The sequence below is a fragment of the Coffea arabica genome, chromosome 7c (genome assembly GCF_036785885.1).
Source record: "Coffea arabica cultivar ET-39 chromosome 7c, Coffea Arabica ET-39 HiFi, whole genome shotgun sequence".
NCBI classification, from domain to species: Eukaryota; Viridiplantae; Streptophyta; class Magnoliopsida; order Gentianales; family Rubiaceae; genus Coffea; species Coffea arabica.
This window is the reverse complement of record NC_092322.1, coordinates 12,047,952-12,066,792: the sequence shown is the minus strand read 5'-3', so window position 1 is coordinate 12,066,792 and position 18,841 is coordinate 12,047,952. Positions and strand designations below refer to the sequence as shown.

The 18,841-nt window shown below is 36.6% G+C and overlaps 3 protein-coding genes across 5 annotated transcripts; 2 read left to right on the top strand and 1 right to left on the bottom strand.

The window, feature by feature from the left end:
* Window positions 1–1,450: 1,450 nt before the first annotated feature.
* Window positions 1,451–7,092, top strand: LOC113699957 (bifunctional aspartate aminotransferase and glutamate/aspartate-prephenate aminotransferase). Of its 2 annotated transcripts, none has more exons than XM_027220317.2 (10): window positions 1,451–1,796; window positions 3,108–3,345; window positions 3,458–3,551; window positions 3,633–3,736; window positions 4,438–4,686; window positions 4,769–4,882; window positions 5,026–5,109; window positions 5,664–5,834; window positions 5,931–6,044; window positions 6,717–7,092. In XM_027220317.2, the coding sequence occupies exons 1-10, from the start codon at window positions 1,639–1,641 to the stop codon at window positions 6,855–6,857; spliced, it is 1,467 nt and encodes a 488-aa protein (XP_027076118.1). In that variant the 5' UTR covers window positions 1,451–1,638; the 3' UTR covers window positions 6,858–7,092. The 2 variants fall into 2 exon arrangements, with proteins under 2 accessions (XP_027076118.1, XP_027076119.1); XM_027220318.2 differs by having other exon boundaries at window positions 1,658–1,796; window positions 3,116–3,345.
* A 1,764-nt stretch (window positions 7,093–8,856) lies between these two features.
* LOC113700117 (protein NEN4) lies at window positions 8,857–11,189 on the top strand. 2 transcript variants are annotated; one of them, XM_027220583.2, is made up of 6 exons: window positions 8,857–9,727; window positions 9,936–9,982; window positions 10,087–10,150; window positions 10,248–10,325; window positions 10,406–10,573; window positions 10,660–11,189. In XM_027220583.2, the coding sequence occupies exons 1-6, from the start codon at window positions 9,278–9,280 to the stop codon at window positions 10,660–10,662; spliced, it is 810 nt and encodes a 269-aa protein (XP_027076384.1). In that variant the 5' UTR covers window positions 8,857–9,277; the 3' UTR covers window positions 10,663–11,189. The 2 variants fall into 2 exon arrangements, with proteins under 2 accessions (XP_027076384.1, XP_027076383.1); XM_027220582.2 differs by having other exon boundaries at window positions 8,859–9,727; window positions 10,653–11,189.
* Window positions 11,190–11,398: 209 nt separating this feature from the next.
* Window positions 11,399–17,255, bottom strand: LOC113700227 (low affinity sulfate transporter 3-like). Its single transcript, XM_027220748.2, has 12 exons — window positions 16,666–17,255; window positions 16,511–16,559; window positions 16,211–16,418; window positions 15,957–16,131; window positions 15,786–15,851; window positions 15,432–15,662; window positions 15,218–15,344; window positions 13,962–14,248; window positions 12,783–12,976; window positions 12,597–12,685; window positions 11,885–11,961; window positions 11,399–11,801 (listed from the first exon to the last, which is right to left on the bottom strand). The coding sequence occupies exons 1-12, from the start codon at window positions 17,089–17,091 to the stop codon at window positions 11,667–11,669; spliced, it is 2,064 nt and encodes a 687-aa protein (XP_027076549.1). The 5' UTR covers window positions 17,092–17,255; the 3' UTR covers window positions 11,399–11,666.
* Between the last annotated feature and the right edge of the window lie 1,586 nt (window positions 17,256–18,841).

Here is an 18,841-nt window from a genome sequence, read left to right as displayed (position 1 = left end):
CCCTATCGCAGTGTACCATTATCGTGATTAGTGAACTGTGGCACTTATTGGTGGTGTTTATTTGATGCCCAAGCAAAGCTCAGTGACAGGATTTCCATAAAATGAATTATGAAGTAGTAGATGATATTCTCATGGCTATGAGGAGGGGTGGGGCTCCTTTTCTTATTTTTTCTCCCTTCCTATGTTAACTGTCTTTGAAAAAGGGTAGCCGGGAGCAGCTATAAGATTGTAAAATTGGCCAAAAATCAGCCTGCCCTGGTGGCTGAATTGCAGGGCCTGGAGTCTGGCACAATTTTTGAGTCAAGAAGAGCCGTCTAGGAAGCTCTCTCTCTTGTCTCTGCATCATGGACGGAAGTGCTAATAGAAGGTGACTCTGCAATGGTCATTCAATCTCTAGTAGATGAGTTTGAGGACTTAATCTTCGGTTGGTGCATTGTTGGGTGATGTAAGGTCTCGGCCTGTCCTGAGGACTTGGAGCTGCCCTGGTCACGTAGATCTTGTAAAAAAATAGCACAGTTGTTAGAAAAGCAGCCCAGTTCTGCAGGAAGTTCAATTTGGAATTCATCTCCTTTGTTTATTGACTCTGCATTGGCAGCTGATTTGTCCTTTTTAAATGGAAGTTATATGTTCTTTACCTTTAACAAAAAAAAAAAAAAAAAATGGAAGTAGAAATTTGTGCTTTCTTTCTATACTGGAGACGTAGGTGTAGTAAAGAGTTGAACTGCTTTGACAGGGCTAGACGGCCATCTAATGTTTGTCATGGTTTTCTTTCTACTCGGATGCGTAATAGTTTTGATATCAACGACCAGCCAATGTACTGTGATATATATAAAGGTAAAGAGTCCAAAAAAGTGGAAAATAATCAAAACAAATTACAGTCTAAATTCCTGTATCTCACAAAGAATTTCACAATTGCTTAAGATTGCTAATTTACTAGGAAATATTTCAGGAGAACAATTTGGTCATTTTTGGGAATTTAAGTTCTTAACAATGGTAAAGCTTATCACTTATGAAAAAGATAGTAATATAATTGGGCTGTTTTTAGCACAAGTAAGATTTTGCATGTAATGAACAGAATAATGATCTACACATTTTTCATCCAAAAACATCACCCAATTTTTCCAGTGAATCAAAAGTAAACAATTAAATCTACACATTTTTCATCCAAAAGCATTACTCTACGTGTCAATGACCAATATACCTTGTAAGAGATACAAATTTAGATACCAAAAAAAAAAAAAGAGTATAGAATAATTATACTCATAAATTTTTGTACCAAAAAATAAGTAAGATAAATTAAGTATTTAAATAAATGTGCTAAATATTTATTGATAAATTTTAACCAAAAAAAAAAAAAAGAGAAGAGCATTTATATTAATTTTATTTGAATTGAAGTTCAACAACCCCCATATCACCGGTGATCCTAGTCCCCTTGGCAGAAGTCTCCGAGCCCCACCAAACCAAACCCCTCTTCCTTCCCACCAACCCCAAAGCTCTCTCTTTCTCCATCAGGCACACGCAGTCACACAGTAAAAGAAAAGTTTGGTGGCTTCTTTTTTGTTTTAAGCACAAAGAGTCCACTGAAAACTGCCAAGTTGGGAGCTGTAATTAATATACAACCCACCAAACTCTCCCAAAATGCCTGCTGCTTCATCATATTCTCTTCAAACTTGTTCTTCATCAGCAAGAAGCATTGCCTCCAAAACTACCCAACCTCTTGCATTAACTGATCGTCATCAGCGCTGCAGATCACTCTCCTTCTCTTCTCAACTTCACAGGCTCGATCTCTCAATCAAGTAAGCATCTTTTTCCCTGTTTTCTTATTCTTGGTTCAATTGGATTTGCTTAGTCTTTCTGGATTTCTTGCATGTTTGTGTTTAAAAGACTTATTTTTTGGGTTCCTTGTCATTGTTGTGGATAAAGGGTATCTGCTATTATTGCAATTTACGAGGGATTAACTTGTTCTGAACTGATATTCTTGGTTCAATTGGATTTGCTTAGTCTTTCTGGATTTCCTGCATGTTTGTGTTTAAAAGACTTTTTTTTTTGGGTTCCGTGTCATTGTTGTGGATAAAGGGTATCTGCTATTATTGCAATTTACAAGGGATTAACTTGTTCTGAACTGATTAATCCAATTGGAGTAAGGAATGAGTTATACAAAATGTTGACTTTGGAGTGTTTTTTTTTTTTGGGGCTGCAATATATATTGATAAAATTGTCCATGGTATCTTGGTTTGGGGCGGAAGTTTGGAAATGATGGTATGTTTTCGCTAGTCTAATTCCTTATGGAAGGAAAAAATTGATTGATTACACATTTATGTTCAAGGTGGTTTGGGCATTTCAAGTAGAAAGAGATAGATGATAGAGTCAGGGTAGCAAGTAGCAAAACAGACACAGGAAGATTAACAATAATTTAGAAGCAAGATATAGCGAGTGGCCCTTTAAGTGAAGGAGAAAATGTCCTTATTAGAGCAAAATGACTGAAGTGTTTTCAGTGTGCTAAAATATCAGCAGCAAGAGATAGGAATGTAACGCCTTTTGATTGCAGATTCTAGACAGCTTTGACTATCAGCATTAAGTAGGCCTTGAATATTTTCTGGCTGTTACTTCTAACAATCACCAAAACATGTTGGTTGAAGTTAAAACTCATCACAGCCCCTGGGGAACAATGGTGCACACTTGGTATGCTGATATGTAACATCTCAACATTTAGAATAAGACATTCTTTTGCGTTGTTATTTTCCTTCCTATGCCAATCGGGCATGTGACTGTATAAATTAAATCCAGAGCTCTTTTCATTTCAATACCTGTTATCAAGTCACTGATCTGGAGGATATCTCTGTTGAATTCTTCTGATGCATGCTTCTGCTTATTGCTGGTATTCCAAGCTGGTCCGACTTTCATATTAAGAGAAATGATATATTTTTAGCAAATTCCAAAATCAAATTGCGCACTCATACTTTGTCTTCAGTTTTGATTAATTTATCAAAATATTTGTTGTTTATATACAATCCTTTTTTTTATATATTTCAAATGTATATCGTATATTTTAATCCTTCTCCCTTTGTATATCTCTATAATTTGGTTTTCGATGCATGTTTGGCTAGAATTGCAGATTCAAGAAGAGAGTTGGATTCTAATAGATTAAATGCTGTTGTGAGAGCTCAAAGTAGCTTAGGAACCATGGAGGTTGATATCTCTCTGAGTCCAAGGGTAAATTCAGTGAAGCCTTCAAAGACAGTTGCTATCACTGACCAAGCTACAGCTCTTGTACAAGCTGGAGTGCCTGTTATTCGCTTAGCTGCTGGGGAACCTGATTTTGATACCCCAGCTGTAATAGCAGAGGTAATAGTTGGGCTGTTGAAAGATGGTTCTTTATTTTGACCAAATTGTTCTAGATTGTGGGATTGCCTGTAACTATATTTGTCTTCTGTTGATGCTCTGTATACAATTATAGGCTGGGATTAATGCAATACGTGAGGGATACACCAGGTACACTCCAAATGCTGGTACATCAGAACTTCGCTCAGCTATTTGTCGTAAGCTGAAAGGTACTAGAGTCTGAGTGTGTTGTATTTCCTTTGGTTTCTCTTCTATTTTTCTTCGTATCGAAAAAGTTTGTTTGATGACAGAGGAGAATGGGTTATCCTACACACCCGATCAGATATTGGTTAGTAATGGGGCAAAGCAGAGTATTCTTCAGGCAGTGATTGCTGTTTGCTCCCCTGGAGATGAGGTAAGTTTCCTTCAAAAGAGAGAGACTATAGAATTTTAACTATTCAAAGTTCAATAAATTTTTTGTTCATTGAAGTTAAGCCTGAAAAATTCTTTAGGGCTCTAAAACACTTTAGTGTATTGATTGATACTAGTGGCATGACTCAATTCAAGGTGTTCCTCATTTATGGCCCTCTAAATTGTTGCAATCCAACTAGAATAGTGCCATTTAAAGTGTGATCTCAAGGTCGCTGTCTCCTGAAGAATCTACAGACAATCATATGCCTGTCTTTCATCTCTTCAGTACTTCAATCTGCAGTAGCAGTAATAGCATTCTCCTCATCATAATTTCTGTGGGAGAATGAGATCTGCAGTCCTAAGGGCTTGGATTTTCATGGGAAAAAATGTACTCGATGTGTCTGTTTATAGCTTGGATTTCTTCAGAAGTTCACGTCCTGCAAAATGTCAACTGAATTAGACTTTAATCAATACCTTTCCAGTGCATGCCCCTAGTTACAGAAGTAAGATATCAGTGGGGAAGACAGAAAGGTGATCATGTTAATAGGTATTTAAAGGATTTAAATTTTGTGAGGAATGTAGAGAAAAGATCATTTGTGTAGGAATAAGTGGGTGATTGCATGATATAAGTCTTAAATAATTAGCTAACAAATCTAAACGTATTTATTTTGAAGATCGGTTTACTTACTGCTGTGCACTTGCCAGGTTTTAATTCCAGCGCCCTTTTGGGTGAGTTACCCAGAAATGGCAAGGTTGGCCGATGCAACCCCAGTGATTCTTCCAACTCAGATATCTGACAACTTTCTGTTAGATCCCAAACTTCTGGAGTCCAAACTAACTGAGAAGTCAAGGCTGCTGATTCTTTGCTCCCCATCCAATCCAACCGGATCTGTTTATCCGCGTAAGTTGCTTGAGGAGATTGCTGGGATCGTAGCAAGGCATCCTAGGCTTCTAGTAGGTCCTTTTTCTCAAAATCAGTAGTAGAGTCAAACCTAGCTCGATTCCAAATGTAATATTTTCTCCTTTTTCGTTTTAGGTTCTATCTGATGAAATATATGAGCACATTATTTACTCTCCGGCAACCCATACAAGCTTTGCAGCTTTGCATGACATGTGGGAGAGGACTTTAACTGTTAATGGATTTTCAAAGGTATGGTCTTTTGATTGGATGAATTTACTGGGTGCAGGAGATTGTCTTTTTGTCGTTTCCATTACTTGATTGCATGCTTCTGTTTAGGTAATCATAAGAAACAGTTTTTGGAGCTATTCTTGACTTATTCTGGATCAGAACAGGCTTTTGCAATGACTGGCTGGAGACTTGGATACCTTGCTGGTCCCAAACACTTTGTTTCTGCATGTAACAAGATCCAAAGCCAGGTACAGTGTTTAAGCCAAGAACATGATATTTAATGCTCGTCTCCTGCCACTTTTTAACTCTTGTCTGGGACCTCTCAATTGACTACTCAGTCATATAACGTTGTTAGGCAACAACTAATTCTCATTTAGTCCTAACACAATAATCAGACATGCGTCTCCATCACATATCTTCTGAAAGTATCTCCTTTTCAGGAATCAAAACCTATTACAGTTGCATTAAATTAAACTACCTTAATGTCTGAGATGTTTATGTGCATTTAGACAATTGAAGGCTTCTAGACTAATAAGAATTGACTACATAACTATCTACACCATTTGGGTAAAAGTATCTTCTTTTGAATGGATATCCTGAAGAGATGGATGTTCAGTATCTATAACAGCGTCACCTAGATAAGATTTAATTGGTGATGTTACGCGATTGATTATTAATGGTGAGATCAGATGTTGCGAATCATATTTTGTGAGTTGTGAAGTGTAAAAGTCAGTATTGTTATGCTTCTGTCCTTCCTGCTATAAATAACAAGTAGTTTGATTCGGGTGCTTTGTTCTTGCAGTTTACTTCAGGTGCAAGCAGCATATCTCAAAAAGCAGCTGTTGCTGCTTTAGAAATGGGCTATGCTGGTGGAGAAGCAGTTGCGACTATGGTCAAAGCCTTCCGTGAACGGCGAGATTTTCTGGTTAAAGGTTTTCGGGAATTGGATGGTGTCAAAATTTCTGAGCCTCAGGTAACATCCTGGGCTTATTTTTTCTGGATTGCTCAAGTGTCTGGCACAGTTGCCCCCCCCCCCTCTCTCTCTCTCAATTGTCCTTGTCATTTTCAGGGAGCTTTCTATCTCTTCCTTGACTTCAGCTCTTATTACGGAGCAGAGATTGATGGCTTTGGCAAAATCGATGGTTCAGAATCGTTGTGCCGTTATTTACTGGACAAGGCTCAAGTAAGACATCATGTTCTCCTTATGAATCTTTCAAACAAACATTTTTTATGACACAGCAGGTTAGGTATAGTGGTAAACTGATGATATTGGAGTCTACCTCTTATAGGGGATTCGATTCTTGCCATAAAATGAAGTTAAATCATTGTAGTTTTTGGGGATGGCTTTTAGGGAAATGCCAAGAACTTATACATCATACATGTTTAAGAAACCATCTAGCAGTAATTTTTATAAGTATATTCACAACGTTCCCTTCTTGTTACCCACATGCTTGGTGCAGTGGAGGGGAATGGCAAGAGAGAGTATACATGTATAAATCTATAATTTCATCTTATCTTTTCACTGCTTATTCCTTATTTAAACTTTTGATGTCCAAATGAGGTTGATTGGCGATTTAACTTTTCTAGTTTCAGAAATTGTGGTTTAAAGTCGTTGAAGTTTCCCACCTTACCAAACAAGAGGAAGTGAAACATTTTCATACACTCTTACTTTGTTGTTCTCATCAGCCAACCTATCTTATTTTTCAAACAGCACCGAAAAATTGATGAATCAACCTGACAGATTTCGACAAAATTGCTAACTATTACTCTAAGCTGGAGTAACCCTTTTGATATGACACTGAACTACTGAAGGTAACCTCTGTACTTATTGCCATTAACGCCTTTTCATTCTCAGGTTGCTCTTGTTCCTGGAGAAGCATTCGGAGACGACACCTGCATTCGCATCTCATATGCAGCATCTCTTTCCACTCTGCAGGCTGCATTTGAGAGGATCAAGAAAGCACTAGTAACTCTCAGGCCTCCTGTACCTGTTTAAATCTATATTGCCAATCATATATCCTGAAACACAATATCTGGGTGATCAGAATTTGTATGTTGCTGTAAGTAGACCTCTGTAAGAATAATTTTTCTGAACCTCTTGTAATTTTTCCACCCAGCTTTATTTGGTTTAGTGTAACAGAAACAATTTGTATTTGACTGGACCTTTTCATATCCTTTAAATGGTCTTTGTACGCTGCCTAAATTATGATAAATTAAAAGCTGATTCTTTCCCCCTTGCTTTTAGCTTTTGCAAGTCATGAAGTAGCTTTTTATTTTGTCTGTTTGATGAAAGATCTAACATGTGTATGGCGAACTGTATGTTTTATGTACCAAAACAATGTTTTTTTTTTTTTAAATTTTCTTTTCTTGAGAGAAGATCTTAATTTGTAAGATATATAATTTCCATTTTATTAGTTTAGATGCGACAAAGATTATGGATATCAGGAACAGGTTACAGACAGTTGCCATTTTCAATCGTTTTGGGACAATGTATAAAAAAAATGCAGAAGTCTTAAATTTCGATTACTATTTAGCAGAGTGGTTCACCATGTGGGAATTAGCATGCCATAATAAATCAGATCTACAATTTTGCCAAAAACGATAATGAGAAACAATTTTTAGAACTCATTCTGAATGGAGCAATGGTTCGTTTGTGCTCCTTAGTCTTGATTTTTGCCCAAGTGTTTCAATTTTTTTTTCTTTATTTGAGATAAATCTCAATTCATCTGGAATATTTGCTATTATGTGCATAGCATGTTTGTAAGGATTTTTTTTTTTTTTAAACAGATGTCTGGTGGTAACTCGTTAATATATTTAACTTACATCAAGCTTTCACATTTATTTTCCTCCTTGAACGTAATTACATTTTTCAAACTAATAGCATTCTTGTCGAGGAGAGGTTTTGGGTTCAAGACGTCTCACTTACAGAAAAAATAAAAACATTCTTCTCGAAAAACATACTACCTTAACGAGTGCTCGTTCTAATTAGTAATTGCGACTGGTATATTAATCTTGTAAAAGAAGTCAAATTAAAAAAGTGAATAAATACAATAGAAGACAATAAACATGAGTCCATTTAAAATTTTAAATAGCTTAGTCATTTATAGAAAACATCATTTATATAGGGTGTTAATTTAAACTTGAATTTTGTATGTACTCATAACTACAGACCATTTATAGTGGTTAATTTTCTCAGGAATTTAGTCCTAATTGATCTAAATTTATGAATTTTTCTCATAAGTGTCCCTTAAATACACCTAAATCACACCCTCCTCACTATGTTAATACACCCAGAGATATTGCAGTTTAATTAATTACGTTTGAAAAAAAAATTAAATTAGTTTGCTGCTGGAATGTAGCAGTTTTATTTAACCTCTCTCTTTCTTTTTCTTGTGTGAGCTTGGGAAAAAAAAAAGACCGCACCCTTAATTTCTTCACGACATGAAATCATTAAATGTTTCGAAAGTTTTTAATTTAATCGACTTATAAAATCTGTAATCCGCTTCTGAGTACAAATATTGATCCGGGTTATTCAAAAAATATTTTTTTTTGTCAAAATAGTACTATTGGGATTATTCAATCCCCTTTGCAACTTTGTTACTTTTACACGTGTTGAAGGATTATTTTTAGGAAATTTTTCGATAATTATAAATTTTTTGTTTTATTAATTTCCTAAACAATGTATATGCAAGAATAAAATAAGTTGGATAATAATATGTTTAAAGTTTATAAGAAAACAAAACAAGTTTCCTAGAACATATAATCAATTAACAAAAGTTTAAAAAAAAAAATAGTTTGCTTTTGAATTTAATTTGGATTAAAGAAAATTTAAGGACGACCACTTTAATTTTACAGGTCAGAATGAATTAACGTGTCCCGTTTTGCCATGTCTGCATGCGTGTCCCACATCGGTGGTATTGGTATTTGCTCTACACAAACGTAAGACATCAGCCACTGACTTTCTTGCAAGACTCTGCTTTCTTTGGAATGTACCAGCGTACAATTTTTCATTTTCTCAACAGGATTTCCAATCCCTGAATCCTCTTCCAGCCGAAGGCAAATGTCTATACAGCCATGCAATTGCTTCCCAGTTCTTGATTTCTGTTTGTAACTGGATTTACATAACAGTACCTAAGCCTCGTTGCTTTACCTAGGATTGGGGGGACTAGGAGTCCAGGACTTGATCATCATCAAGAAGCGAAGGACACCTTTGTCCAAAATCCAAACTTAACAATTTACTTGAACTACAAGACAATCTACCTAGCTTAATTTGTCAGGAATATTCTTCTTCATTCCCATGCTTTTGCATGGTTGCCTCAAGTATATATAACATAGAAGGATGATCTCATGTCATTTCTATTCAATTCGATAAGTTGCAAACAGGAAGAATAAGGAGTTGGTTATAGGCAGCTAGAAATGGCAATTTCCAAGTTTAGTGGCGAAAGAGTATCAGAGATTGTTTTCTTTGATTTAGAAACGAATGTTCCTAATAAGGCAGGACAGAGGTTTCGGGTATTGGAGTTTGGTGCTATTGTTGTTTGTCCAAGGAAACTGATTGAGCTCGAGAGCTATTGCACCCTCATTAGGCCAGCGGACTTGTCTGCTGTTGCGGAAAGGTCTGGTCGATCTGATGGGATAACCCGCGAAGCTGTTGTAAATGCACCTTCATTTGAAGAAGTTGCAGATAAGATATTCAGCATTCTTGATGGCAGGATTTGGGCAGGACATAATATTCAGAGGTTTGATTGTGTTCGCATTAAAGAAGCTTTTGCTGAGATTGGCAGGCCTGCTCCTGTCCCTGTTGGGATTATAGATTCATTGAGAGTATTGACAGAGAAGTTTGGCAGAAGAGCTGGGAATATGAAGGTACTTTTCACATTTCAAAACAATAGTCCTTGCTATTCATCAAATCCTTACAACATGTTCTGCTGATGTATGCCTCATTGCATGTCATATTTTTCATTCCTTGATCACAATACGGAGATTGCCATGCTTGATGATAGTAACCATTTTAGTTATAACATCTTTGACTTTGATGACAACCCTGGAAATCCGGTTTATGTTTTTCCTTCAGATGGCAACATTGGCAACTTATTTTGGCCTTGGACAGCAAAAGCACAGGTAAGTGCATACTTTCTGCAACCAGAACCACAAGACAGTACATGATTTATCTGGAAATGAACTCATAGCGCAAAGTTCAACATTTTGTATGTTTCAAATTCCAGAAGCCTAGATGATGTTCGGATGAATTTGGAAGTCCTTAAGCATTGTGCAACAGTCCTGTTCCTGGTATACATCATTAACTTCTTGATTGTTCTCTTGCCTGATAATGAGAAGAATCATATAAGTGATTACTTACTGCCTAAAAATTATCCAACTTTCCCAGGAATCAACCCTCCCAAATGTTCTGCAAGGAAAATGGAACAGCAATTCCAGTATGACAACACGAAGCAGGAGTCTCCTGGTATACGCATTACATACACCAACTTTTATTCCATCCACTTTGTCCTTGATTATCGAGGTTCTTATTTAGTTACACTTCAGGAGTCGAGTTTTCCAAATGCAATGGATGACAAACGGTATAATTCTTTCACAATGACATTAAGAAGCAATAGAGGAAATTTTCCATATGGAGAAAGCAGCAGGAAATCTCCACCACCATCTGTAGGATGTCGTAGAGTAGTTCCATATACAACAGGAAGTCTTGGAAAGGTTAGACTGAAATTTTTATCCTATAAATCTTGCCTTAGTTATCCTTCATGCAATATCGCTGATTGAAAGCTCTACCTAGATGACAGTAAGAGTGGGGAATCTGTTGTGCAAAGTGCAAAACAAGCCTCTCAGTGTTCTCCTAAGGCACTCTCATTCCCTGCTGCGGTGAGATGATGGAGCTGGTTCACGTCATTTGCATATGTTTGCATCTCCAGATGTCAAAGTTCTATCTCTGTCTGTCTGTCAAAGGCCAACGAGATCAGAGACGGAGGACAATCCTCTGCAGTGTTCCTCATGCCAATTGATTCACATGGCCACGAAATATTAATTCTCCAAAGAATCAAATGGAAGCTCAGATGCAATAAGCAGATTCTCTACCACAGAACAAAGGCTGCACGACAGAAATTTGATTCTTACATTCTTTGATTCTTTTATTAACTGATTTGCTGATTAGTGATTTTACTCATTTACCAACTGTATATACACGTTACAATAAGTTGGTTATCTGGTTTTCAGATTTGGGAAGCTCTTCTTACTTGTCATCAAACTGTACAAAGTTGTGTATACATCTTAAATCTAGAATGATAAGTTCATATGGTATTCTTTTGCGTTATCATCTTCTCACCTGTCGATTTTAGAGCACTGATGTACCCGAAAACATGAAAAATGTGCAAGTAAATACATTAGTAAACAACATTCTAGCGCATCAAGCTTTAGCACACTTCTCAATTTGATTTGGTATAATGAGCAATGTAAATGATCATCTGTTTCATGAGTAGACAGAAAGAGAACCAGAAGAAAACATCATCAAAAAGTCGTACAATGGAATTGGCAGATCTAATTAGCTACTCATAGAAGACAGACCTCGGCAGGCAATTTTTGCAGCACACCAAGCATGATATATTACAACTACATGAATTTCACAGCTTTCATGCTTATGTTTCTTACAGAATATCACCACCATCACAAGCCATAGCATTCTTCTTCCCTTGTCCTAGTTGGTAAGGAAAGAAGCAAGTATTTACATTTATTATACGTCCCATTATATTTATACGATATTTTTGGGACAGACAACACAACTCCAACTTGTTTATTAGGCGATTTTAGCAGTAATACACGCATCAATTGCGTCTCCAACAGTTAAAAAGACCCTCCTTCCAATGTTGTCCACAAAGTTGGCCAGCCTTAGCTTGTGAATGACTTGCCACCTTGGATTGGTCACAGCAAACTGCAAACAATTTATGAGACAAAGAAAAAAATGAGAACCTGGTCTTATTGTCCCCTGGAAATTAGACAAAAGATATCGATTACTTCTATCCCCTCTGATGCTAGGCTGTTATGCAATTCCTTCAGAGAAGCAAGCCCCGTAGTGTCAATGTTCATCAAATCTATCACCAGTAAGAGTTAAAAGGAAAAGAAAAAAAAATCAGCAATCTTCTTGAAGAAAAGGGCTGAATTGTTATGAATCTAGAAGGCAAGCCAGAAAACTTAAATGCAATTGAAATATTTAAATCTCTCTTGTATCAAAATGTTGAGATACGCCAACTTTTCCTACAGATTTTATTAGATAGCGTTTGATATCAGAATAATTTAGTTAGTAGAAGAATAAGTCTTGTTAGGATATTTGTTAACAAAAAATAATCATATTGATTTGTTAACAAATATTTTAGGTATCATTTGTTAGGTAGAAGATCATGTTATCAAGTAGCTTTTTGTTGAGATGTTTTAAAGAATTGTTAGCTGAAATTGTGTGTGTTTGTTTCTTTGTAAACATTATAAATAGTGAGTTGATGGATGAATAATATAAGCTCATTTTCCAGCGTCATACAAGTTTCTTATAAGCCATTTTTGCAACACTAAGGTGTTGTTACCAAGTTTATGCCCCAAAAAATCAACACAAAACCAAGCCTTGTTGAGTTTTTCAAATGCTATAGATTCCTCAGCTATTCCTCCACATCTAGCTTGCTATTTATCTGAAATCCATTGGCATAAACAAAGATTCTTCTGTTGTAAAAGAACTTACTTGACATGTCAAATACTATTAATTGGGTCTTTCCATTGGCATTGCCTTTATCACCCACCTCCTGCTTTCCAGTTGCCAGTTGCAGTATCCTTTGCCAAATTCAGAGAGAAAAAAAATGGATGACTTTACCCTTGAACATATATGGCAATGAATATGTGCTGATGTTCACTTGAGTTTATGCAGTACCGTTCTTTGATGCAATTAGAGTTTGCAAAGCAGAGCAAGGCACACTTGAGTCTGGTAACAAGAATTCCAGGGATCTCAACAGCCATCGGATATTGATTTACATCCACAAATATATCAGTTCCAGGAATCCTCCCGAGAGTTTCTGTCCCTGGCTGGATGGAACTCAATATTACCGTTACAAATGACACCCCTACCTGCATAACAAACTTTGATAATTAGAACATCATCAATTCATAATCTACACATCAACTGATTAACTTAAAGAATTAGCTGCAGTATAGGATCAAGTAAGTATTCTTAAGTCACTTTTCCCTGCTTGCCTGCAGGTTCCTGTTCGAGTGCTCATGGATGAGTTCTGGGAAAAATCCTTTTCGACCATCAGTATTAACAGCAGATTCATGTGGGCATATAGTCATTTTAAATTTAGCGTGACTTTGATACATAACAAGCTAAACAATTCATAAGCTACTGAAAACAACTTAAAGCCGGTCATAAATTTGTAGAAGTATTAGGGCAGTAATTCTATAGTATAAATGCCATAAATGTAGTAAAAAATTTGTAGCGTCTGCATGCCTTTAGGAGTCTCACACTGATTGAAGTATTATGGAAGACCTCTTAGAAAAATGGGGTTTAGCTACACTATATCTGCAGGCAGATTTTTGTTCTTTGAAATGATGGATGAATTTTTCTTTTCCTCTGCATCTTTCTGTCGACACATTGTACAAAATTTCAGTTCAAAACTATGGTATAGCAACAATATTTTTCCTAAAATGCAGCATTTTTCTTGGTAAAAAACATTGGACAGTTTTCTGTTCAAGAAAAGATTTGGTGAACATCATTTATGATAATAATGCAACTCAGGTTTCGTAGCATTATCAGGGACCATATAGAGCTTAAAAATCAAAGATAACAAGTTTGGGTGGAGGATTCAACGAACACAAGCTTCAACTGTGTTTTTGAAAGTAGGCCCAAAGTTAGGGATGAAAGGTAAATGTAAAACTTATGTGAAAATCCAGGATCACAGGAGTTGAAATTCCAAAATTTTCCTTTGAGAAGTTGATTTTTACCCTTGGCATCCAACGCCCCAACAAAGCAGACAACACGTACCAGGTGTAACACAATGAATAGCTAAAGCTCAGATCAAAATTTTGTAAGTAACAAGGATTTCAAAAGTGTTACCGCAACTAGTAGGCCGATCTCGACAGATGCAAACAACACTCCAAGAAATGCTCCAATGCAAGCAAGGAAGTCTAGCTTATCAACTTTCCATATGTTGTAAGCCTCATTTAGGTCAATCAGTCCTGGCAAAGCTGAAAGAATAATTGAAGCAAGGATTGCAATCGGAGTGTAGAACAAGAGTCGTGTGAACAATTCCAGTGATATGATAACTGTCACAGCCATTACAATGTTTGACACCACAGTTTCACAGCCAGCACTAAAGTTAACAGCAGTCCTTGAGAATGAACCTGCATAGAGGTTTTAGGAAACTGAATATTGGGCAACATGTCTTGAAGAAACTCATACAGGTGGTTGTTTGCAAGAGACAAGCAAACTACCAGGAAAGTATTGGATAAAAATATCTGGTCTAGATGTGTAAAGACAATCCTTGAAGTTGAGTTCGTAAGACAATATGTCAGGTTAAACCCAAAAAAAAAGGGCAAATTGTATTTTATCCCCCTATGGTTTAATATTTTTTTTTTTTTGTACATAACCCCCTATGGTTTCAAAAATTATACATAACCAGTCTCATGATTTGAATTAAAATCTCAAAGTGGCGAAAATGATCATTCGTAGCAGAACTTTTGAAAATATCGAAATTACCCTTGTTTAAAAATTAAAATATCTGAAGAGACCAAAATATATAAACATTATATATATGGCGCACTAACCTCATATAGTTTTATATTTTATCATATAACCTCCTTATAGTTTTATACTTTACCATATAACTCCCTTATGATTTTTTAAATACACACATAACACCCATGTGGTTAATAAATGATTTTCAACTTTACGTAGGAGTATTTTTCATATTTTAGATGACTCGGTTATGGATTATAAATTTCATTACTTTGACATTTTAATCCAAATCATGAGGGGGTTATGTATAGTTTTTGAAACTATAAGGGAGTTATGTACAAAAATACTAAATCACAGGAGGTAAAGTGTAATTTACCCAAAAAATTAAAAAGGCCTGCAATTTGACTAAATTTGGATTATGGTTTAAATTTCTCACTTTTAAAAATATACCTGGTCTTGCAAAAGGCAAATATTCATTCCGTGTTTCCACCTTTTTACGATTAAATTAGAGAAAAAAAAACTTTAGACAATTTTTTTACCTCACTTGGAAGGTAGTTGGTTTTGTGACTTTTAGATTGGTACATGCAAAAACAAGGGAAAGGTGTAGGACTATTAACCAACAAGGGAAAGGTCACCTGTTGCAACATAGCAAGAAGTTAGTGATCCCGCAACATTCATGACTCCCATTGCCACCATTTCTTTGTTTCCATCAAGGTGGTATCCTCTCACTGATGCAAACGATCGTCCGACAGCAATGGCTTCCTGAAGTTTGACATTGTACATCATTGTAAAACTATAGAACGTAAGAATAAGCTATTCAATACTCAGAGTTGTTATCAAGATGTGCACCGCAAGTGCAACAACTGCAACAATAAGTCCAATTTTGGCAGCTTCAGCAGTATGTGGTCCGTTCAACTGTAACTGGTGAACAGAAATAGGGTTCAACCCAGATTTGATATGCTTCACTATCTTGACTCCATGCTTATCAGCTCTCGTTAGGAAGACAATGAGTGTTGATAAAACCACAGATGTGAGAGGTGCAATGGTTGATAACCAGAAAAGCTTCTTCTTTTTTCGACCCTGAATTTACGGCACAAGTGGAATTTTGGGGATTATGTTCATATGCACAATAATTGATATAGAAAGATAAATAGAGGTGTACTTTAACTAGAATAGAACTACTGTTTGCAATATGTTACTTGCCAGAAATCTGGTTGTTAGGATGAAGCTGAGAAATGAACAACCAAGTATGAAGTTCAGTGGATTCCACTGCCAGAAAATATGCAGCAGTTAAGTAGCTTCCTCTTATATATTATAAGCCAAGGAATATCTTCTACGAATCAGGATAAGAAAGCATAGGAAGAAAAAAGTTACAGAATCATGGACTGATCTCCAAACAGCTGCTAGGACAGAGATAATATCAGTTTTGTTTGTAAATTTAGTAGTTCCAAGCAGTCCCTTCAGTTGCTGAAGGCCAATCATGATAGCTGCACCAGCCATGAACCCAACTATGGCAGCATGGGATAGAAGATCAACCAGAAATCCCAACCTATAATATGAATCCACATCCTAAGTGTAAGTTCGTGATGTCTTCAAGGATGTTTCCAACTCACAAGAATTTGATTTACCTGAATGCTCCAAAGGCAGCTTGAAAGATACCAGCAAAAAGGGTTACAGTGATCACCAGCCCCGTATACGCAACAGGATTTGCTACAGGATCTTCTATCTTCTGAATCATGGCTGACAAAAGCAGTGAAACTACAGCAACAGGTCCAATTGCAATCTCTCTTGAAGTTCCCAGTATAGCATACAAAAATGGTGGAACAACACTAGTGTCTGAAGTTAAACAGAAATGGTTGTAGTTTAGTGCTCCAAAATTAAATTACAACTCTGGAAGATCAATAGAGTATATGAGAATGCAAACTTACAGAGACCATACTGAGGATCAAGCTTGGCTAGAGTTGCATATCCAATGCTCTAAATGAAGTTTAAGGACAAACATAAGAGTAAGTACAGTAACCAATATTGTCCCTAATGTTGGCAATGATACAAAGCATTAATGGCATCCTTAACTTTTACTCACTTGAGGAATGCAAAGGCTTGCAAGAGTCAAACCAGCCAATAAATCCTTCCTGAACACTTTGATGTTGTAGGCTTTGCCCCAAGAAAGGATAGGAAATAGATTTCCCAAAGATTTGGACATTTGGTGCTCCCTGAGATGTTGAAATTTGTTCTTGAGAGGAAAGATAGTTTCGGTCATGCCATTCTGCAGCTTGCACCATAGACCTGGTGGTTCTGGTGCATTCAGCACCCACTGAAACCTCTCAGGCAGCTTATCATCAGCCACCATTATAGAGGTTTCTTGGGCAGAAGGAACTGTAGTTGTTTGAAGAGTTTGGGGGAACTGAGAGAGATCCTCTGCAGCTCTTGCCACTGCTTCAGCAGCAGTTTTTTCATGTGCTTCTGAGAACTGGAAGTTCCCTCTCTCGTTCAAGGAAGTTGACGGCATGATAGTTGTTTGAAGTGTTTGGGAGAGCTCAAAGGGCTGTTTCCTCCATGAACCCCACAATCAGAAAGTATAGTAGAGCCTCAACAGTGCATGCAAAACTGAATAAGCTGAAACAATGACTATGAACTAGTACTAACATATGGAGTTTATGATCTTGTAAGTGCTGCAGCTGGTAAAATATTGTACTTTATTTTGGACTCTTCTAACTTTTTATTTTGGACTTTTCTAACTTTTTTGTGATTGCTTTCTTTCTTTTGTTTTTTCACTCCACTGTAGCAATCAGTGCCACTTGCATTGGAGAACAGAAATATAGTAGCATCCTTGAATTGGAATGCTCACTCTTTTGAACTTTCAAGGGAAATCTATACTGCCCTCACAAATATATAAAAAGTCTTTCAGCTTGAATAAATGATAAATGGATCTTAAAACTTGAATAGGATACAAGTAAAGACCTAATGAGTCCTGGAAAAGAAAGTAATAAGTAGATCTTGCTACTGCTGCAATTACAGCAAATGCTAAGCGCATTGAAGAAATTTTTTTTCAACAAGTAGATCTTGTGATAAAGATTATGAGAAGACAAACTTTATTGGACCCACTGGTGCATATTATTGCATACAAAGCTCCCTTCTTCCAATCCCCTCACTGAACGTTGCTTAAAAACAAAGTTCTTTAAGTTATTCACTGTTGCAGAAGACAAATTTCAAATTTCAGCAGAAAAATTTGTTCTCGTCTACTCAACATTTTCTAAAGCATATACACTACCACCTACAATCATTGCCAAAACTTGGACCAGCAATTCACTGTACCATTTTAACTGCCTGTATTGTGTGGATTCTCCAGGTTACACAAGTGGAATACATCTTTCTGCGGAAGTGACATTCCTTTAATGACACACTAGCAAGGCATGAAAAACTTAATAAAGTTTATCTACCAGTTCATATATGCATATTGCATTCTCCACTAAGTACCTCAGCAACAGTTTGCAGAATTTCTATTGGAGCTTTGCTCATCTTACTAAATTATTAGCTTACCATTTTTTTGGTTATGTGTAGTGTGCTTAAAAGGAGCACTATTAATTCATTTTCAAGCATTCAATTTGTGGATAATTGATTTGACAGAAATAAAAAATGAAAGTACTTCATCTGAATTCCCATCAGTTCTTCAGGAAAATTCTGTCAGGTCAACTGCTAGAAGCATATGGAAATGATTGCAACCAGAATTCTTGTTTCCTTGATGTTCGGCTCATAATGTCCACAGCCAATGGCGGGCATTTGTGTCGGGTTGAAAATGATAGGAAATACCAAAGAATAAAGATACCCCACCTTTCCCTGAGTGTTGAATAGTTTGGCCTGTCACTCATGTTTTGTTGATCTAGCCATCTTTCAGTCCCCATACATTCTCAACCAGTTAACTTGCCCATATTTTTAGTCTCAATTCGATCTCTAAACACTCCTTTTGAAGAGTGAATTTTCAACCGTTTATGGTTGAGCACGATCTGATCTTAATAAAGAATTGAGTGCAAAGTTCCATCTAAACAAAAAGTCTTGCTGTCAATCTGTAAAGCAACTACTGCTCTAGTTAGTCACAGCATTAAGACAGAATGATGCAGCGGAGATGTTCAAGTAAATTTTCATTTGCCACTACAACCCAACCCCCCCCCCCCCGGGGCCCATAAAAAGTTACAATGCCACTCAAAAATCTCGATATTGTTATTGACTTTCTCTAGCTCCCTGTGTCAAAATGTGGGACT